We start from the raw sequence: 23593 nt of genomic DNA, 5'->3' as shown, positions 1-23593 counted from the left end.
AAAAAGAAATAGTTCCATTTTTAATCATTGCCTTTAACATCTCTGAAAGGTGATAAATATTCAGTACCTGTAGCAATTAAAAGTCTTATACATTTCTTTTCATACTATGAACATCTGAGAATAGAGCCAGAAACTTTACCTATTCTTGGAAAGTTTCATAGTATGCCATTAGAATTACCTAGAGAGAACAAAATTGTGAGACACACACACACACACACACACACACACACACACACGTACACACATTCCTAAAGTTCTTGCTAGGTGGAGTCACAAGTGAAAAGGAATATTACCAACTTCCTTTAACCTAACCTAGGATTATAACTGATTTCCTTGGTGTGGGCTGATAAAGACCAAACTCAATGCAAAGCTAATTTTTCACAGAACATAAATTTTCTTTCAGAGATTAGTTCCAAAGCATTAATCATCAATCACCCCAACATTACTCACAAATCCCAATAATTTAATACTGGTGCACCTACAAGGATCTATCAAAATTCTCACAGTCAATTATTCCATGCTGTATAGTAAAAAGAAGTTCAGTCCAAATTCTTTGACTCAATTAAGAAATATTACTGTTACAACATGGGGTTATTTGAAATATTAAAACAATTGTTTTAAATTCAATTTTGAGACAAATATCAGTAATTTTTTTTAAAAGCAAAATGAATACTTACAATACATCCTGAAAGTCTCCAAAAACATACATGTGCCTAAAGCTGTCAATAGCTATTACAGGACAATCTGCAGGAGTTTTCTGTATATGCAGAAGAGGATGTCTAAATTTGTCACAATCTGCATGTAAAAAGTTTATTGTACCTTTGAAAGAAATAAAATTTTGAATAGATTAGAATTTCTTCATTGTATTCTCGTATAATTATAAACAAAAAATGACATAAAAACAAACAAAAATATTCTTTTGAGTAAAAGATCAGAAAAACTAAAATCTAAATATTATAACATTTAAAAAAGAGGTAGGATTTTAATTCTAATTTTCAGGGTAGAGAGTATAATTTCCTTAGAAATGATTTTAAAAACTCAAATATTATAGTGAACTTTTTATTTTCTTTAAGTGGGCAATCATCAGCTCTGAAGATTACCCAGGTCTGGGCAGGGAGTTCCTACAAAGATACATGAACTGTTCCCAAAAGATCATCTTCATTCCAGCTCCTTACAGCCCCTACTGGCAGATTTTTAATTTAATTCAACCTCAAAAATATTTACTAAGTGACTAATGGGTAGCTTCATATAGTGCTGTTATTTTATTTGACTTTCTTCCCTCATCACAGAGGGGAAGCTGTTGATGCCTCAAATTCTGTTTAGATATTTTTGAGAAATCTGGATGGCTACTCAACTTTCTTCCATTGAAAAATTAGTGTGAATCAGTAATATCTCTGGAATTGTCTATTAGAAAAGATGTCAGATAAGCATCTAAACACAGGGAAAAGGTAAACTAATTTTGTTGACCCAAGACCCTACTTTTCAAGCTCTTTGATTTTTCTAAAATAAACATGCTGCAGGAAGCATAAACAGAAGTGCACCACTATGCCCAATACTGGTTAAGGTTTTAACCCAAATGTTTATGTGCATATGAATGTAATGGGAAGGGTAGGGAGAAAGATCAAAAAGAGAAAGAAAGGATGAAAATAAACACCTTAATCTGTCTACCTTTTTCACTTATTAATTGCCGGGCTACTTCAGTCTGGAATATTTCTAAACTTTCTGTATCCTCTTTCATGTGGAAGAGTATGAGAAAAGGCAGTCCTTCTTCTGTCAATTCCTGCAGAGAGATGCATTAAATAAGAATCATTAGTTCCAGCTATTTTCTTTATAGGAACAACCCTCTGCCCAACCCATGTAACAAAATAGTTGCAATATTTCAGGGGGGAAAAGTCTGAAGGTGTAAATAAATATAAGCCTTAAAGGAAGAATGAATTCACATCTTCTCCACCCCAAGTACCCAGACACTCCAGACCCACTTGCCCTGTTCTGTCGCAGGACTGATCAAATTCCCTGGGCTGATCCTTTAGCTAGTATTGCATGTGAGAGTATTAGGGAGCACCCAACTGACGCTGTGGCATTTGGAGTTGACCAAAGAAAGAACTATGCTAGTTCTTTATCATGATGACAATTTAGGAGTAAACATGATATATCTTTTCATTCTTCACAGGCAAAACTGAAAAACTGAGTGTATAAGCAATAAGTAAGCAAACTTACACTTATTTTAAGGTTTATTACAAAAATCATTCCACTTATATGAGAACTATCCAAAGCCAAAGAGTGTTTTATTTAGAGTAACAAACAAACAAAAAACACCTCATAATATAGTCAGTTTTCAACCAATACACAATTTACCAACATTATTAACAATCATTATTAATACATCCCTATATAGATGTATTTTTTACAACCCCCCTAATATATACACACACTATAGTACAAAATTTTATTGTTAGTGGAGAATACAAGTATGATGGACAAATAGGATTTTAATCATTTATTCTCCCTAACAAATGTTAAGTTCTCACTCACAGAATTCAAAAAGGGACTCAATGACAGAATTATTTCTATTAGCTATCCTTTTGAGAATCTCTCTAATTTAGGAACTGCTTTAGCATAAAGCAAAAATGATCTTTATCCTAAAAAAATAAACTGGGACCTACCTTCTAGGACAAATGTTTCCTTCTGGTTCCTATTACCATGTTTAAGCCTGTTTCACTTGTACATAGGACATATTATTAAGTTTCTTGCCACATTTATGAAAAACTGAGTGTTATTTGAATTGAGATATGGTTTACATACCATAAAATTCACCATTTTTAAGTGCACAGTTTGGTGGTTATTACATTTACACAGTTGTGCAAACATCACCATTTAATTCTAGACCATTTTTATCGCTCCCAAACAAACAAAAACCCTGTACCTGTTAGCAGTCATTCCCCATTTTCCCCATCTCCCAGGCCCTGGTATCACATTAACTTTTGGTAAGCTAACTTAAAATGTCTTCTTTCTCATCTTTTATCTTTTGGGATCACATTTTTTCTTTCTCCCACTCATTAACTGACACTATTCCCCATGGTTTCTGCTGTAGTTGAAGCACCTCACCTAGTTCAACAACTTCAATCACCAGTTCTAACTGGTCCCTTAGCTATATAAAAGCCTAGCTCCAATCCATAATTCATGCCTAGGTTTCCCGCTACCTGCTTAATATCTCCCTATCAGTCTAATCACCACCTTAAACAAATTAAGGCACAGTCCTCTCCTCTCCAACCCCTCCTCCTAATCCTCCATTTCCTTTAGCACTTCATCTCAGGGCTGAATGCCTCTTCTTGAAAGCATTCCTAGATTCTGCCCAATCTCTAAAGGTAGAAATGAATACTCTCCTGTAAACTCCAAGAATATTTTCTCAGTGATCCGCATGTGGTACAGGGCATGTATTTACTGATGTTATCTGTACACTCAGAATAATGGATTGAAAGCCCCTTGAAGACAATCTTATTTCTCTTTTTTTTCCTCACAGATTTTTGTACACAATAATATTCAATCAACAAATGACAAAAAATGAAAAAATGGATGTTACTGAATAAATTCAAAAAGAAGACTCAGCAGTTACTTCTGAGGAAATTTAAGAGCCAGAAGATTAAAAGTAAAAGCATGTATAGTATTTTATTAGACTCAAGAAATGTATGGATGGGGGCTGGGCTGTGGCTCAGTGGTAGGCCACTTGCCTAGCATGAGTGAGGCACTGGGTTCAATTCTTAGCACCACAAATAAATAAATGAATAAAACAAAGTTCTGTCAATATCCAAAAATCTTTTTTTTAAAAAAGGACTGCATTATTATTTTTTAAAGTATGAACAATAGATTAGTAGTGGAAAACATATATGTCAATTAATTTGCTAAAGTCAAATATTTACATAGTAGCTAATAATTTATACTTCCTTAGCTTCCTAATTAATCTGTGCCCACACCAGCATTTTCTTTACCACACAAATTTTATAAGATTCAGGAAGATATTAAGACAACCAGTTTAATGAAGCAAATCTTTAAGTGGCTTATAGCTGGTTGGTTACAACACACAGTAAGTCTGAAGAATTATTAAATGTGCCAACTACCACATAGGAAAGGTGAGACACTGTTTAAAGACTTTCCAGGTCTAAATCTTTGAATTCTGTTTGAGACAACTCCTATAAGAACTGCCCCCCCGCACACACACACAAAAGAATATTAAAAATTTTGAGCCTCTGATGACTACATGAGCTAATGTAATAAAAAAAAAAAGTAAGTTACTCAGCTAAATACATATGAGGACTACAGAACTGAGAAAAGAACCAGGGACATTCATTCATTTAAAAAACTATATGCTAAAAAAAAAAAAAAAAAACTATATGCTGAAAGAGTGAAAGAGTCTAATCTACCCTCTCTTTCAAAATCAAGGATAAGATCAAAATGTAAAAGATGAAGATTAACAATTCAATTGTTTCTATTTCTTTTAAGAAGACAGGAACCAAAAAACCTTTTAATGGTAAAAGATTATTCACTGTAACTCAAATTCACAAAGCATTGTTTCTAAAGAACCATCCATTTTAACAAGGACCCTCAACCAATGGGTCGGTATCAGAGTTATCCAAGTATTTTCAAACCCATTTTCAAGGCTACAGTGAACTGCAACAAAAGGGTTCTGGGATAGCAGAAGTGGAAAATTACTGGCCTATACATTTTGGAAATAGCTTCAATACAATTGTGTTCACTGTGTAATTTTTACAACTGGAAACTGTATTAAAATAGCACAAGGGCAGAGAAAGTTTGTTCTTTCATACATATAAAACACACACACACACACACACACACACACACACACACACCCCACACCCCACACACACAAAAGCCCATACCTCTCCATTTTCAAATGTTATTTCTCGGACAAGAGGAACACATTTATCTTGAATCCAATTGTAAGTCAGGTCAAAATTTGTCATAGATCCCAAGTACACCATATCTGGAGCAGAATGCTGTAATAAAAACAGGGAAAAAAAATAAATAAATCAAGTAAACTAACCTGTGCTGACAAAAACACATTTTTAAAATCCACATATGAACCCAGAAAATCAACAGGAGATATAAAAGAAACATAAAACATGGAACTTCTGAGAAAGAAGGTCATAGATGGTTAAAAAAGATAATTCTGTGATTATCAGGAACTTGATAATACAACCTATGACGTATAAACCTTCTGCTTTCCTTTGGATTTAAGATAATTAACTACAAGTATCTTCACCAAAGGCAGGTGAGCATTTTGAAAAGAAAAATTATCTATATGAATAAATTAAGCTATTCCTTAAAAGTTAAAAATGTCAGAAGAAAATTCGGATAGTGAAAAAGCCTGTACAAGATGCTACACAGATCTAAGAGATGGGTATCTCTAAAATTAATTACCTACAAAATTGTTTCCACATTCATTCAAAATCAATCTTTATGAAGTGTCTAACATGACGATAAAAATAATAGCCAACATTAATCGAGTAACATTCCTATGTCAAGCACTATTTTATTTATTTTTTTATTTTTTTCATCTTTCATACATTTGATTCAAGTGAGTTATGCATTTCCATTTTTACCCCAAATACAAATTGCAGAATCACATCAGTTACACATTCACAATGTTTACATAATGCCATATTAGTGACTGTTGTATTCTGCTGTCTTTCCTATCCCCTACTATCCCCCCTCCTCTCCCCTCCCATCTTCCCTCTCTACCTCATCTGTTGTTGTTCTGTTCTCTCCCTCCCCCCCCCCTTTCCCCTCACAACCTCATATATGTGATTTCGTATAACGATGAGGGTTTCCTTCAGTTTCTCAAGCACTATTTTAGGCATTTAAAATGTGCTGATTCATTTAATAGCCCTATATGGCAAGTATTACCATCCCCTATTTACTAAAAACAAACTGAAGCACAGAGAAGCTAAGAAACTTTTCCAGAAGAACATACCTAGAAGGTGGCAGCTTTGATATTCAAACCTAGTCAGTCTAATACCAGACAGAGCCCGTGCTCTTAAGGACCATATTACATTGGGAGATACTAGGCTGGTTTTTGATAATTTTATGATGATACTATGTAAAGTATTATTAAAGAAATGAATTTGCTGAAAATACAGGCAAATACACATCTGCCATGGTTGGAATATGGTTTGAGTATATTCCAAGAGTCTGTTTGCTGGAACTTTGGTCCTGTGCTTCAATATAAGTGGTGGTAGAACCTTTTAACAGGTGGAGTGGTAGAAGATAAAGAGGTCACTGGGGACCCTGTCCTAGGAAGAAATTAATGTAGTTATTCTAGGACCCTGTTTAGATTTTATGAGAGAAGTTGTTATACAAAGAGCAACCAGTCTGTGGTTTCCTGTCTCACCATAAAATCAGGTGGCTGTTCCCCTTTCTGTTCCTTTACCATGTGTGACAAAGCCAAAAGGGCCCTCACCAAAGGCCAAACCAATGAGGCCACCAATCTTGGATCTCCAGCTTCTAAAACTATAAGCTAAATAAACTTCTTTTCTTTATAAAGTACCTAACTTCAGGCATTTTGTTACATCAACAGAAAATAAACTAAAACACTAATTCCTGTTTTGAATTCAGAAGAGGAAACAAGTTTTCTAAGCCAGAAACAAAAAAAAATTGTCTAAATAAATAAAAATTTTAAATTTCAATGTCAAAATATTGCAAGCAACATTTAAATGAAATAATCAAAATGAAAAAATGGCCACAGATTTCTATTTGTATGTATGTTATTAAAAAAAAAACTGAAATGACAGACCTTTGGGTCAATTTGGAATAACACAAACTGTAATTCTTTCCTCTTAGTTGTGGGGCTAAACAGTAACTTTTATATTTAGATCCACTTAAAATTTCTTAGCCAAGACTTAGAACAACCTAGCTGTTCCTTATTGCCAGATTAATTTATGCCCTAGAAGATCTGGGAATTTGGCCAGTACAATCCAACTAAGAGTGACAATCATGGACCACTGAAGCGTATTTTGAATGTGGCTCTAAGAGCCAAAGAGATCAGGGTATCCCTAATCCTAGTTCTGTCAATAAATGCTTGTGTGACTTAGGGTTCTGTAGTTTTGAAACATTTGGATTGGCAAAAGATAGTGCTTCTAAGTTCCTTTCTATTCTAAGTTTCTATGATTCCACAAACATTCAACAAACATTCAAAAATATAAAACTATAGGTATTTACACACTAAGAAATAGAAACTTATGGGGCTAGGGTTGTAGCTTAGTGGTGGAGCACACACCCAGTGCACATAAGGCACTGGGTACAATCCTCAGTATCACATAAAAATAAATAAAGGTATCATATCCAACTACAGCTAAAAAGAATATTAAAGAAAAAAAGAAATAGCAACTTACCCCTGGTGGTTTATAGATTATGTTGTCTCCACTATATCTTTCTGGTTTTGAAACATCCCTAACAGGAAGGGAAAAACAGTAATAACATTTTAAGAAAAATCCTAGCAGTAAGATACCTGAATGGAGTAGAATATGCTGGTTATTTTGTAATGCATGAACTATAAAGACTTGAAATATATACCTGTCCACCATCTTTCTCATAAGACCATGCAATTCCAAGAAAAGTATACATTTAAAGGAAAAATTTAATCTGAGGCAGACTTTTTAAAGGAAAATTTTAGTTAGCTATTTTTATGGCTAGCAGTTTATAAATTTGGATTGGAAGTTTTAGCACTAAAGCTGTCCTGACACCAGACTGTTTTTTAACTATGAATCAAGGACATTAATTAAATTAAACATTAATTAAACATTAATAAAACAAATATATGTTATTTGTTTATAAGTCAGATTCAATCACAAATTTCTTACTCCTTACTCTAAAAAATAGGTCTAAAACAGATGAATTAAAATAATCTACATCATGAAAATAAAGTTCCATAACAAAGTAATTTTTAAAAATCTGTCCAATTCTGTTTCCTGGGCCTTGTATAGTATGTGGCACATAATATGTTTGTGATAAATATGTGGTGAGAGAATTCTACAGTAAACACTACTAAGACAATTGGTAACACCTAATTATTTTAAGATTAATTAAACAATAATTTATCTCTAGTTTCTGACTAAAGTAGTCTAGAAGATGGGGAAAAGGGCACTAACCTACATTAATGACAGCAAGAACAGAAAGAACAAACATAGTTCATTATTCATTCAATAACTATTTATTATGCACTTCCTTTGTACAAAGTATGATAGTGGCACTGGATATATACAGCAACAAAAAAAAACTTACAAATCCCCACTCTCATAGAGTTTACATTTTGGTGAGGAAAGATGGTCTGAATGAGTACATATATTTTTTAAAAAGAGTGGTTAAGAAAGAATGCTATGAAGAAAAATAAATTGACATGCTGCTCTATATACGGTTATCAGGTAAGGACCTCTGAGAGAAGCATGTACAGATACAGGAGCAGCAAGGGCAAAGGCTCTGTGGTAGAAGTGAGCCTGCAGAATCTAAGAAACAGCCAGGAGGCCTGTGTAGCTGGAAAGCAGTGATATGAAAAGGGTTAGGGTAAAGGGAGTTTCCCCTCTGAATACTCTGTACAGTGAAGATCACTCTTGCAGTGATCTCTAAAAAAACATGTAAAATACTAACAATAAAACATACACACAAACAAAATCTACAAAAGCATTAAAGCAAGAAAAAGGATAAAAGTCAGAAAAATGAAGAAGATATGCTGAGCTAGAATCAATAGCTACTATAATTGAGCTTAACAGTTATGGGCCAACAATAAAAAAGAACTGTATTAAAGTCAAAGGATGGTTGAGATAACCACCAAGAAGAAGAGAGGATCAAGGAGAGAACCATGATTTCATTTGGAAAGAAAAAGAACAAAAAAGAAAATAAGTCAGAAATATCAGAAAGGTAAAAAGCAACTCAGAGGGATTCAATGCAAGGTGTTGACACAGCAGAGAAAGAAAAGGAGAAAAGGAAGGGATTAAGACTGAAAAGGGGTCACAGAATTTGGTGGATTAAGCAGTCATTTTGCAACTGAGCCGAGACAAGTTTCATGGAGGGATGGAGGTAAAAGTCAGCTTTCAAGAAATCAAAGTTTTTATTCACCAGCATGCACTAGTCTTTGGAAAATATGGGAATAAAAAGAAAGAGATAAGACCATAGTTTGAGAGATAAAAGTAGTGGGTCAGGAAAGAGAGAAGCATGTTTTCAAAAAAGGAAAGCAGTTCATGAAAAGAGTCTGGGTGAAAACTCAAGCAAGCAAGGACAACTGATGATCAAAGCCCCAGAGGGATAGTTACAAGGACACCAGTGAAGAGGTTAGCCTTAGAAAGGAGAATTGTTGAACTTTACTGTATGCTATGTAGTTTAGCATATTCTTAGCATGTACAAAGGCCCGGTTTTGAACATCAGCATAAAAAAAAAAGGAAAAAAAAGATTTGTTCCTCTAAGACAAGAAAAGGTGGTAGAGAGACAAATGAACAAAGACAATGAACCCCATGTTTGTCAACAAAAATGCTGCCATTTTGCCATAGGGTAGGTGCAATAAATGAGCTGAATAAAAGCTAGAATTACTTCACTATTAACTGGCTCATTCTTTTCCTCTTATTCACAAAGTGAATAGACTATATTAGAAAAGAATAAACAGACTTTTAAACCCTTAAAAAAGAATTCAGAGACAGGTACAAAGACTATTAGTAACTTAAGAGGACCAAGATAACTTTGGAGATGTCATCTTCCCAAAGTGACCAAACATAATGAGAACTTAACATGGTAGCCAAGCTGACCCACTAAATATACTCTCAACTAAAATACTTACCCAAATGCAGAAAGGAAGGCACAATCATCATGCAAAATACTTGCTACTCTTTCAAAAATTCTATAGTTGTCTGAATCCTTTTGCTCAAAATATCCAATGATATTTCTTTTGCTGCGCTGTAAAAAAAGGTATCTAATTATTTTGCAAAAACTATTCTAAGCCGCAGAGCCCTGCACTATAGTTCCTTAAGCATGCTACTTCATTTACCCATGATTCTGATAACCAAACAGCTCCAGCTGTCTCAACTGAAGTATAAACCATAAATGTATATTTTACCTTTTAACACCCAATCCAAAAATTTTAAAGATCACATTGGGCTTTAAACAACCTTAATTACAATAAAAAACAACTACAAACATTTCTGTCTAGCATTTTATCTTTTATTGTTTATTTATTTATTTTAGTGGTAATGAGGATTGAACCCAAGGATACTTTACCACTGAGTTACATCCCCATCCCTTTTTTATTCTGAGAAAGGGTTGTGCTTAGTTGCCAAGGCTGGCTTCGAACTTGTGATCCTTCTGCCCAATCTCCTGAATTATTGGGCTTATAAGAATAAGCCATCATGCCTAGCAGCCTTTTGTTTTAAATTTTCAAGAAATATAACTATTTAATCAGTGACATTCTTTTCCAAAATTATATAATTCTAAAATCTGTTAAAACAGCACAACAACTCATAACTTGTGACTGTTGATAGATACTCCTCCACAGGTCTTTCAAACTCTTTAAACATTTTACTGTATGTGTCACAATTAAAGATTCTAACCACTCTATACCCAGGACATTTCTCAGGGCTGTGCTTGCAGGGAGCTTCACTGAGTATGAGGTAATGACTTCATCCTAGACAAAAAGCAGAATTACAAAAAGCTTGCTTTGAAACAGTGAGTTTCCCTCTTGTAATGTAACCCACTACATGTGTAGCTATTTATCTAGGCCTTTTGTGCTACCTCCATAGGATTTGGGGAAAAGGAAAATACAAACATGCTCACACTGTTTGCTTTGATGTGAATAATAAAGTCCTTTGTCTCTGACACAGAAGTCTTCAGTCTTCTGACAGCATCCATGAAATGGCAACTAATTTATTAGTTTGTAGGTAGAATAAAATCAAATTTCAAAGTTGGCAGTGACAATCAGTGACTGTAACAAAGTCCAAACTTTGTTGTTTTTCTTCTGTTTGTTGTATACTATTTTTAAAACACTACTTAGTGTACAAAGAAAGGGTTTTGCTAAGTGTACTAAGTGGGGCCTATTCTAGAAGACACTAAAACTTACAGAGAGACCTGACAAAGAAGTAATTAAAGCTGTGGAGACCTGAAAGTCTCCACTACAAAAAATATGGTAACTTTGGCTATGTATATTTGACTTTAACTTCTATCACATTGCCCGCAATTAATTCAAATTAGAGCAACTTTACTGTATGCTATATACTTTATCTATAAGTTTAGTAAAACATCAGCACTTTTCTTGATAATTAACTCAAGAAAAATTCAACCCAATAAGTATGTACTTTTCAAATCCATTGCAATGAATATAAGAGAATGTCCAGATCCTTTGTTTGCAACTAAACAGGAAATGTCATTTGATCTAGCAAAAGTTAACTTACATCAAGAGTGGTGATTTCTGCTAAGTCCTGAATTTCTTGAATGGGGTCACTTTTTTGTTGCCTGATGTAATCTGCAAGTGCTTTCACTGATCGTTGACCCCTGTATTCTCTCTTCATCATCATTCCATTTCGAAACAATTTGAGGGTTGGGTATTTGCTTATCCTATATCTCTGGGCTATATCAGCTAAAAGAACAACAACAACAACAACAAAATTAACATTACCTCTTACTTGGTCAAGGTGAGCCCATTAGTTCAACAGTCAAATATCTTACAATTACTTAAACAAGATCTTTTTGGTTCATGTCATTCTGAGAAAGGGAAAAAAATAATAATCATGACTTTTGTTTATACTGATTAAGAGACCAGGTTCTGGACTCACACTACCTGGTTAAATCTCAAATTTTCCACTTACTGGATATGAGAACTTAAATTTCATAAACTTTCTATGCTCTCATTTTTAACATATTATATAAGCATAATAATTTTTATCACATAAAGTTGTTTTAAGGATTAAATGAGGTAATACAGATCTATAATAACAATAGATCTATCATCTATAAACCTGAAAAATTATAATGAGAATGTTTTTGAGGTGTTATAAAGATGATGAGTCCTATTACCTGAGTGAAAAATTAATGAGATTAAATTGAACTATACACTGAAGGGTGAAAATAATACCATTAGAAATAGAGGTCTTTAAAGTTACACAAAGGCATCTTTATAATGAAAAGGCCACAAGTTTGGGGCTTACCTTACTAAAACCACCTGGAGAAATCATTTTAAAATAATTTAATAATAATTTATCTCCCCAATTAAAAAATATATTCAGTCTCCAGCACACTCTACATTGATGCATACCATATTACAAAATAAATGTTTACAGGGATAGAGAAATTAAAAAGTTTAAAATTAATATGCTGTTAATATTAGGTTAAATACTTGTCCTAATCAATGCAACAATGTCTGGTCTCCAGAATGGAAAATATCTTTTTAAAAGTTAGTATTTCCAAAGAAAAAGTAGGCCCTAATCTCCATCATGCCCCAACTTCCTTAATAAGACTCCTTTGGCAAAAGAATTAAAATCAAGAATCAATAAATGGGGGCTGGGGATGTGGCTCAAGCGGTAGCGCGCTCGCCTGGCATGTGTGCGGCCCGGGTTTGATCCTCAGCACCACATACAAACAAAGATGTTGTGTCCGCCGAAAACTAAAAAAAATAAATAATAAAATTCTCTCTAAAAAAAAAGAATAAATGGAATGGACTCAAACTAAAAAGTTTCTTCTCAGCAAAAGAAACAATCTGTGAGGTGGATAAAGAGCCTACATTTTGGGAGCAAATCTTTACCCCTCACAGATCAGATAGAGCACTAATCACAAGGGTACATAAAGAACACAAAAAGCTAAACATCCCAAAAAAAAAAAAAATCCAATCAACAATGGGCCGTGGACCTGAATAGACACTTTTCAGAAGATGATATACAATCAATCAACAAATATATGAAAAAATATTCAACATTGCTAGCAATTAGAGAAATGCAAATCAAAACTAAGATTCCCTCTCACTCCAGTCAGAATGGCAGCTATTATGAAGACAAACAACAATAAGTGTTGTCGAGGATGAGGGGAAAAAGGTACACTCTTACACTGCTGGTGGGCCTGCAAGTTGGTGCAGCCAATATGAAAAGCAGTATGGAGATTTCTTGGAAAATTGGGAATGGAAACATCATTTGACTCAGCTATCCCTCTCCTCGGTCTATACCCAAAGGACTTAAAAACAGCGTACTATAGGGACACAGTCACATCAATGTTTATAGCAGCACAATTCATAATAGCTAAACTGTGGAGCCAACCTAGATGCCCTTCAATAGATGAATGGATTAAAAAATGTGGCATATATACACAATGGAATATTACTCAGCAATAAAAGAGAATAAAATCATGGCATTTGCAGGTAAATGGATGGAGTTAGAGAAGATAATGCTAGTGAAATTAGCCAATCCCAAAAAAACAAATGCTGAATGTTTTCTCTGATATAAGGAGGCTGATTCATAGAGGGATAAGAAGAGGGAGCATGGGAGGAATAGATGAACTCTAGATAGGACAGAGGGGTGAAAAGGGAAAGGGAGGGGGCATGGGGTTAGAAATGATGGTGGAATGTGATGGACATTATTATCCAAAGTACATGTATGAAGACACAAATTGGTGTGAATATACTTTGTATACAACCAGAGATATGAAAAATTGTGCTCTATATGTGTAATAAGAATTATAATGCATTCTGCTGTCATATATAAATTAAAAAAATAATTTTAAAAAGTTATTATTTCCTCACATCTCCATCAACAGGAAAGAAAACTGGCTGAATAAAGTTATATGATATACCCAAATAACGAAGTACTAGGCTGTCAAAAAAAAGAAATAAAAAAGATCTCTGAATGTTGTCAAATGCAACATTTAAGATACACTATTAAGTTAAAAAAAAAAAAAAGCCAGGTACAAAGAGTATGTAAAGATATTTTGTGTAAGAAATATGGAAAACAAACTAGGAAAAGAAATATAAATAAACAAATATATACATGGAAATTATATATATACATACACTCATACACAGTGTGGAGGTTCCTCTAAAGATTATCATATGATACAGCAATCCCACTGCTAGGTATATACCCATGGGATATAAAGTCAGTATGATGTCAAAGAGATCCATACTTCAATGTTTATGACAGTGCTATTCACAATAGTTAAGACAATTGTATATTTGTGTATTTTCTTTTGACAAATGTCTATTCAGGTCTTCTGTCCATTTTTAAATTGAGTTATTTGTATTTTTGCTATATAATTGTTTGAAGTCCTTATATATTGTAGATATTGACCCCTGTTAAATTTATAATTTGCAAAGGTTTTCTCCCATTCTATAGGTTGTTGCTGTAGATTATTTCCTTTATTGTGTAGTAGCTTTTCAGTCTAAGTGTCATCATTAGATAAATGGAAAAAGAAAATGTGGTATACAATATACAACTGAATACTATTCAACTACTGAAAGAAAAATGAAATCCTGACATCTGTTATAACATGAATAAAACTGGAGGGCATTATGTGGAATAAACCCAGCATAGAAAGACAAATACTATATGATTTCACTCATGTGAGATTTAAAAAGATGATCTCTTAGAAATAGAGAGTATATGGTAATTACCAGAGGCCACAGTGGTTAAAGGGGAATGAAGAATGGGGAAATATCAGTCAAGGGATACATAATTACAGTTAGGAGAAACAAACTTCAAAATATTTAGATATAGTAAGGTGACTACAATTAACTATATACACAGAATTCTTGAAAATGTATAAAGGGTAGGGTGGTATTATGTGTTCTTAACACAAAATTGACAACTGTGGGCAGTACTACATTTGTTAACTTGATTTAACCATTCAAGAATGTATAGACTTCAAAAAATGCTGTACACAATAAAAACATACAATGTTATCTGTTAAATTTTTAAATAAAACTAAAGTGATTAAATAAACACCCTATCTATAAAATAAAAATTTTTAAATATTCATTCATTCATTCATTCAGGTGGTACTGGAACTAGAACCCAGGGCTTTGCACATGTTAGGCAAGTGCTCTACCATTAAGCTATATTTTATAGCATAAACTATTTTTTTTTCCTTCTTGGTACTGGGATTGACCCCAGCTACATGACCGACCTTTTTTATTTTGAGACAGGGTCTCAATAAGTTGCTTAAGACCTCAGGAAGTTGCTGAGGCTATCCTCAAACTTGTGATCCTTCTGCCTTAGCTTACTAAATTGCTGGGATTACAGACATGTGCCACCACACCCCGCTGCATAAATTTTCAATGTATTTTTCTCCTTCAAAAATACACTTCTAAGCATTTTCCCTTGATGGCTATTATCAAAGACTTAATGGCAAGTATAAAAATGTAAATAAAATGGAGAATTTTCCATGAAAATACAACTAAAATTGACACTAGAAGAAATTGAAAACATAAATGGTCCTAAAATTATTAAAGAAACTGAATTTGTAATTCAAATCTTCCATTAAACTCAGTTCCTAGACACCTTTACTAACGACCAGATTCTGCTAAACATGTAAGGAGTCAATAATGCTAAGTTTATACAACTATTCCAGAAAAGATACAAAGAGGGAACACTTCCAAACTAGTTTTTTGAAGTTAACATGGTGATTGCTCACAGACATGATCAGTGGGAACATGAAGTTAAAGAATAATTCTATAAACTGGACCACTTGCTTTCTTTATAAACAAAACAAACAACAACAACAAAAGCAATTTCCCTAAGGCCATTCTGATCCTGCTCTGGCAATAGTCAATAGGATGTTACATTTCTTTACAATCTGTTATCCTCTGGACTATGCTCTCAGGACTGAGGAATGTACATCCAAACACTTCTCCCCAGTAAGAAAAACAGAAATTACCCTGAAAGGGACCTTTGTAACCTTTACACAGACAAAAATTCTAAGACTTAGGGATAAAGGATAATTGAAAGCAAAACCCATCAACCATAAAATCTGTAAAAACAAGTTCCAATTAGAACTAGTCAGTGTTACTTTTAGATCTTTAGCATGTTATTTTAGTCATTATAATAGCAACCTCCCTGTGTATTTTGCCTGGGTATCTATGGGTAAACTCATGTGCAGCAGGGACTTAGAAATCTGATACAATCCTACTATCAGTCAAAAGTAAAGAGGTAATATATGGGTGGAACTCTCTAGAAACTTCCTTAAGACATCCATAAAAGTAGAATACAAAGGGGTATAATTCACTCTCCTCTTTGAAACAACCCACCTCTCTCAAAAAGGATAAGCGGACTGAATATATATTTTTAATTTATGAAACACAAATGGCCAATAAACACAAAAACATACTCATCTGCAATCAGGAAGTTACAAATTAAATTACCAAATGACACTTGTCTTTCATATTGGCAAAAATAATAGTAATTTAAGAACCTAAAATTTAATAATATAAGACCTGTGAATGTAAAATAGTACTGTGTCCGATTTAGGTCCATATTCAAAATAAATAAGGCTAAACTAGCTGAGCTGGCTAATTTGCCTAATTTGCCAATAAGAAGCCAATTTTTTTTTAATCCCCAAAAGATTTGACAGAAAGGACTTAGAAGCTCTCTCATATGTGGATGCTAAACACAATGAGTGTGGGAGGGAGGGCAGAAGTTCACTGGATTAGACAAAGGGGAATGAAGAGAAGAAAGAAGGGATGGGAATGGGAAAGGCAGTAGAATGAATCAGACACAACTCTCCTGTGTTCATATATGAATACACAACTAGTGTAACTCCACGTCATGTACAACCACAATAATGGGGAGCTATACTCCATGTGTGTATAATGTCAAAAGACACTCTACTGTCATGTGTATCTAAAAAGAACACATTTTTTAAAAAAAGAAAGAAAGGACTTAGAAGGAAAGTAGTGTAACAGGAAGTATCTGTTTTCCATTTATGGCATAAAGATCAGTATGAAAATGGAAAACAAGAGGCACTGCCAGAGACAATATGATACTTTAAACTTTCTAAACTTGGTGAATTAGTGAGCATAATGAGAAAGTAGTATGCTAAAAACAAATATGCACAAATCAGAAGTAGAATAAAAATAAAAGAGAATCAAATCTGAATTTTATCCTGTTTGTGATATACAGCAATAAAAGTACAGTGTTGGCTTCCAAAAATTCACCTGGTAGTAACAAAGAACCAAGAGACTACTTACAAGAAAACTACCACAATGATCCTGGAAGAAATAATGAGTCTGTTTACAAATTAAAACATTACAACATTTAGGTTGCCTTAAAATTACGGCTGTGGAGAAAGAAGATTAAATACAGCAAGCATACTGCATAATGTGGTGGTTTTCAATTCTTTAGAAACAAAAACCTTAAAATTACATTGGTCAATAATCAGACATAAAGTTGACTTTTTATAGGCTTTGGACAAAAGTGATTTTAAGATAATTACGATGTGACACTTTGACAATATAACAAAAAATTACTTAAGGAGTATAATAGAGTTTTTTTTAAATAAATTGGGTAGATCAATGTTAAAATGGATGTCAGAGGAACTATAAATTTCAGAAGGTTAACAGTTCCCTGATTGGAAAATTAGCATGTACTTTTGCTTCAATGACCACTTCCTTTTCCTTGATGGGTCCTTTCTGCCTGCCTCACCAATTCCTAGTAGGGTTCCAAATGTGGAAACTGCCTCAAGCTCTTCATCTGCTACAATTATCCATGGCACTCAGTACAAAGAGCCAGATGATTTCAACAGGAAGGTCTTCCTGTTCTCCTGTTTCTAGGACAAGGACCACTGCTGCGTATGGAACTTTTTCTATTCCAAGCCATACACCTCTAAAACAAACAAAAACCCACACAAAAACAAAAGTATAATCCTAAATATAAAAATTAAAAGCAAGCCTAGAAGCTTACTCAGAATTCAGGCTTAACTGTTCAATGTACATGCACTCTTCATTTTATATTTTGCCTTAATATAGATTTATGTGCAGTTTTTATAAAAGCGTCTCCATTTCCAAAAAGAAAGGCTCAAGTTTCATTGGAAGACAGGTAAGAGTTAACTTAGTATATGGGAGAATGTCCTAATTCAAGGACAATTACAAAGTTCTTTCTTAAAAATGCTGTTGGGAGTCTGAAAGTCCTGCCCTAATAAAAAAAAAAGTAACGTTAAAAACACCTCTTGTTTAGTGCCATACAGCCTATAACCACTGGAGGTCAGCAGACAACCTGGTCCCACCAGGGGCAGACTGATGGGATCTTCTGGATGCAAGGCAGCATTACCATCAGAGTGATGAACTCCATTTCTAAACTCCCCAAAGATTACAGAAGATTAAATACGTTCAGGTTCCACAGTTGAAGCAAGAGCATGTTTTCAGTATGTGTATGTACACATGCATGCATACATGTGCATGTATGTGTGTGTGAAGAAATTGTGGAAAATGAGCAATTAAAAAGAAGAAAACAAGAATCATTTGTAATCCAACCACCACTGAGGAAAACCATTATTCACATTTTGGTTTGTATTTTGTTGACTTTGGCTGACAGCTACTTAGTAGTGATGTTTCAACTGAGAAAAAAATAAATTTCTAGCATTAATCCTTGCAAAATAGGTTTCAGCAACTTAAAAAAAATTCCTAGAAAAAGGAGAGTAAGAATCTTTAATCAAGAGTATTACCAACACTTTTAATGGTACAGAGTCAACATTGTGGGGACAAACATAAAAACTGACTCAGTTGGAAAATGTTGCACAAGAGTCAGACTCTGAATGTGAAGTTGTTTCAGAATTCCTTAAACAAAGTTATTTTCCTTTAAAGGTAAACACATTAATGATACAATTTTTAAAACTACATCTAAATGAATCTAAAACAGTTCTAATGATAGGTATAATTTTTTTTTAAATGAAAGAAAGCATTGTGATAGAGTTCAGTTTTTCTCCATTTCTGCAGCTGGAGATAAAATTATGCCTTATGGTCAATGATGAACTAGATTTGGCAAAATACAGCAGAAAATATTTTATTGTGTTGTTGGGAGATAATGAATTGATCTACTTAAACCATTTAATGCTGTATCTACAAAAGTAACAGTTCATAAATTCTAGTTACCATTTGCTATTCATTTACCCATTCATCTTTACAACAACTATAACTAAACACCTACTATTTGCTAAGTACCAATTCAAGGCTAGGATCAGGGAATAAAAAGATAAGGTCCCTAATCTTATAAAACTTACATTTTATCATTATTATTATGATTAATAAATTAATAATGCTACTGTTAATATTAATTCAAATTGTTTCCATAGGCTAGAACCTTAAATGAGATTCTGAAAACTCTTAATATACAATCATACCAAAAACATGTATCAGTTTAGAGTTCCTCAGTGCAAAATAAGAAAGCTCAGATAATTTCTTATCACCCTATATAAAGTATCAACAATAAAATAGATCTTCTCTAGATATGTATTTTCCTTCTATGGGCCCTCCACATGGGAGACACTAAGTGAACAACTGTCAGATCTATGACAAAATGAACGCTAGCATTCCACTCCTCTGCAAAACAAGGAGGGATATCTGTTCAGCTGCCAGCACAGGAATAAGATGTGGTTCCTGGGCCTCAATGTTCTGTCTCTTTTCGAGGTGCCCTGATTACCCACCTCACCCCGCCACCATTTTCTATTCTTGTTCTCCTCATACCTTGTCTGTTCCCTACATTAAATACAGCAAATAGAGAATTTAGGGGTTTTCAGAGGTAAACAACAAACTCTACACCAGGATTTCAAAAAAATACACTTAGACAGCTGTAAGCTTCCTGATAAAAATCAAGCCTCAGAAGAAGTTCAAAATTATCTACTACAGTTCCCAACTCTATTATTTTGGGGGTGAAGGGGAGATAAGCAAAGCTGTTAAATTCAGTTCATACACAGAAACAGAAGAGGCTATAGGGTAGAATTAGCCTGTAATATCCACTCTTGCTTTCTTTTCTTTCTCCTGTTCTGAAGTTCTCATCCCATTGAGCTGAAACTTTCAACAAAGAAAATCCCAAGAAAGTTCTAGAAAGGCATATATAGAAGTGAGGTAAAGGCAGGGCAGAAAGCTTCACAGGATGCTGGTAAGCAGAAGAGAAGGAGATAGATAAAAATGCAAGCAGCAAACCAAAGGAAGGTTTCCCACCTATATAAATTGCGATGCATTTTCCTGATGAGACCAGAAAATAGGCAAAAAGGGCAACTCCTTAAAGATTTCCCAAAACGATCCAAGGAATGAGTAGGTGTATTCCCTCCCAAAGGGACTACTTTGAAAACACTCACTTGAAATGCTTTCTGAAAATTAGTGTCATTATGTTTTTATATTGTCCTATAATTAATTCTATAGTCTGTTTCTTGACTTTGTGATCTTCACCTCATCTTCAATTCTTAAAATGGACTGACAAAGAAATTTGTAATATAACATATACAACAGTTTCACAAAACAGGACAATATAAAGGTTTCTGGCTCAGATAGATTTCAAAACTAAATTTAAACATATCACATCTCAATGATAAGGGCCATTAATTAAGTAATAAACAACTACAAGAGATTAAAAAATCATATGCAAGCAAGGCTTGATTCTTGCATTTTGTCACATTAATTTCTTTTAAGAAAATGTACCTTGTTAAGTCCTTTGGTATCTATTGATAGTATAAACTAGTTTTCCTTATTTTACCTATTGATGTGTCTACTTGATAATAGAAGAATTATTCATCTTGATAATGTGAAAAAATTCACAAAAAGCCCATCTACATTTCCTAACACCTGTAGGGAAGAAGAGATGAAAATGGCACTTAGCTTCATGACCAATGACCAATGAAATGGCCTCAAATACCATGCCAGTAAAAATCTATTCAAAAAATCTATTAAAAAACTCCTTTTAAATTCACTGATTGTTTTGAAAGTCATTTATCATAGTGAAAATAAACAGAAATTACAATTACTAATAATCATGATACACCTGTACACTGTGAATGTCCAAACACATTTCCTCAAAAACTACAGCAATAAGGCATTCCTAACTGATTTATTAGTAAATGATAAACCACAGGTTCAGTGATTTTTTTTAATACCAACTTTTTAAATCTGAAAGTTTGAAAAACTTCATACTTACGGAAAAGATGAAAAAGTAATATAATGAACACCTGCATATATCTTTACCTGGGTTCAATACTTTATCACATATGGATATATTTCTCTTTCAGCACACATGACACATATACTTTTTTTTTTTTTTTTTTTTTGTGCTGGGGATTGAACCCAGGGCCTTATGCATGCGAGGTAAGCACTCTACCAACTGAGCTATATCCCTAGCCCCTCCATGACTTCTTGAATATTGACACCTAAAAGCATGAACAACAAATGTAAAAACAGATAAGCTGGACTACACAAGATTTGAAATCTTTATGCATCAAAATATACAACAAAGTGAAAAGGCAACCTGAGATGGCAGGAAATATTTGCAAATCACACATGTAATAAGAATCCACAAAGAAATTAAAATCAGCAACAAAAACAAAACAAAAAACCTAATTTAAAAATGAGCAAAACATTTGAATAAACATCTCTTGGAGGAAGATATACAAATGACTGAAAGCATAGGAAGAGCAACATCACTAATTATCAGGGAAATATAAAACAAAACCACAATTACCTCATACCCATTAAAACAGCTACTATAAAAAAAAGTATTAGCAGCATTATTCACAATAGCCAAGAAATGAAAATAACCCAGTGTCCATCAACAGATGACAAACAAAATGTGATTTACAATAGTCCCCCTTTATCTGCAATTTACATTCCACATTTTTAGCCATCCACATCAACAATAGCCCAAAAATATTAAGTGAAAAATTCCAGAAATATACAGTTCCTAAGTTTTACATTTCACACCATTCTGAGGGACATGATGAAAGCTTACAATGTCCTTGTTCACCCAGCCTGGACATACATTCCTTAGTCCAGCATATTCACACTGATATGCTACCTACCTTTTAGTCACTTATTAGCTATACTGGTTATCATATGGACTGTAGTGGTCACTACAAGGGCCATTATGCTTAAATAACCATTATTTATCTTAATGGCCCCATGCTAAATAGTGATTCTGGCAACTTCAATATGTCAAAAATAGTCATAAAAAAATGTTTCCTTGAGTACACTCATACATTGCTGGTGGGATTGCAATTTGGTGCAACCACTCTGGAAAGCAGTAGGGAGATTCCTCAGAAAACCTGGAAAGGAACCACCATTTGACCTAAAGGACTTAAATCAGCATACTATAATGGCATGGCCACATCAATGTTCATAGCAGCTCAATTCACAATAGCTAAGTTATGAAATCAACAAAGATGCCCTTCAATAGATGGATACAGAAAATATGTACATCCACACAATGGAATATTACTCAGACATAAAGAACAATGAGATTATGGCATTTTCTTGTAAATGGATAGAACTGGAGGCTATCAAACTAAGTGAAATAAGCTAATACCAAAAAATCAAAAGCCAAATGTTTTCTGATATGCAGATGCTGACTCACAATAGGCTGGGGGTGGGGTAAGGTCAGAGGAGGAGTGGAGGTTCACCAGATTTTGGGGGCGGGGTATGAGAACAGAAAAGACAGAATGAATCGGACATAACTTTCCTATGTTCATATACAAAAACACGTTAGTGTAACTCCACATCATATACAACCACAAGAGTGGGAAATTATACTCCATGTACGTATGATATGTCAAAATACATTCTACTCTCATGTATAACTAAAATTTTTAGAATAAAGAATATAAATTAATTAAAAACAAACAAAATGTTTCCTTTAGGTAAAAAGATAAAGTACAAGAAGATATTTGAGAAGGAAACCATATTCACATAACTTTTATTACAGTATGTTGTTAAAATTGTTCTATTTTATTATTCACTATTTTTGTTAATCTCTTACTGTGCCTAATTTATAAAGTAAACTTTATCTTAAATATGCATGTATAAGAAAGACATAGCACACACAGGGTTCAGTATGGTCTGCAGTTGCAGGTATCCACTGAGGGTTATAGGACATATTCTCCATAGATAAGAGGGGATTACTGTATTTATACAATGGAATATTATTCAGTTTTAAAAAGAAAGGAAATTCTAAGAAATGCTACAACACAGATGAACTTTGTGGACATTATACTAAACGAAATAAGCTAGTCACAAAAATAAATACTGCACAATTCCACTTATGTGGGGGCATCTAGAGAAGTCAAATTCATAGAAACAGAAAACAGAATGGTGGTTTCCAAGGGACATGGGGGAGAAATGAGAAGATACGGTTTAGTGAGCATAGTGTTTCAGTTCTTGAGATGGATAAAAGCCTGAAGACTGGTTACAGAACAATATAAATATCCTTAATACTACTGAAGCTGTATAATTAAATATGGTTAAGATTGTAAATTTTATGTTATGTGTAGTTCACCGTAATTTTTAAAAAGACACTCTCAAGAGAGTAGAATGAGAGATAATTTTGCAAATTGTACATTAAAAAAGAAATAATATCATAGTATTATAAAGAGC

At 33.7% G+C, this 23593-nt stretch overlaps 1 protein-coding gene across 2 annotated transcripts in view; it reads right to left on the bottom strand.

Moving 5' to 3' along the window:
- Positions 1–23593, bottom strand: part of Erp44 (endoplasmic reticulum protein 44) — an 80084-nt gene that overhangs the window by 20552 nt on the left and 35939 nt on the right. For both annotated transcript variants that reach the window (XM_076845763.1, XM_076845762.1), the window contains 6 exons: positions 11442–11626; positions 9839–9954; positions 7407–7464; positions 4896–5012; positions 1669–1780; positions 678–819 (listed from right to left, as the gene is read on the bottom strand). In XM_076845763.1, the coding sequence (XP_076701878.1) occupies positions 678–819; positions 1669–1780; positions 4896–5012; positions 7407–7464; positions 9839–9954; positions 11442–11626 (730 nt within the window). The remainder of the gene's footprint in view (positions 1–677; positions 820–1668; positions 1781–4895; positions 5013–7406; positions 7465–9838; positions 9955–11441; positions 11627–23593) is intronic.

Source organism: Callospermophilus lateralis, chromosome 2, assembly GCF_048772815.1.
Source record: "Callospermophilus lateralis isolate mCalLat2 chromosome 2, mCalLat2.hap1, whole genome shotgun sequence".
Classification (NCBI taxonomy): domain Eukaryota; kingdom Metazoa; phylum Chordata; class Mammalia; order Rodentia; family Sciuridae; genus Callospermophilus; species Callospermophilus lateralis.
The sequence above is the reverse complement of the archived record's forward strand: the minus strand, read 5'-3'. Positions and strand labels throughout refer to the sequence as shown.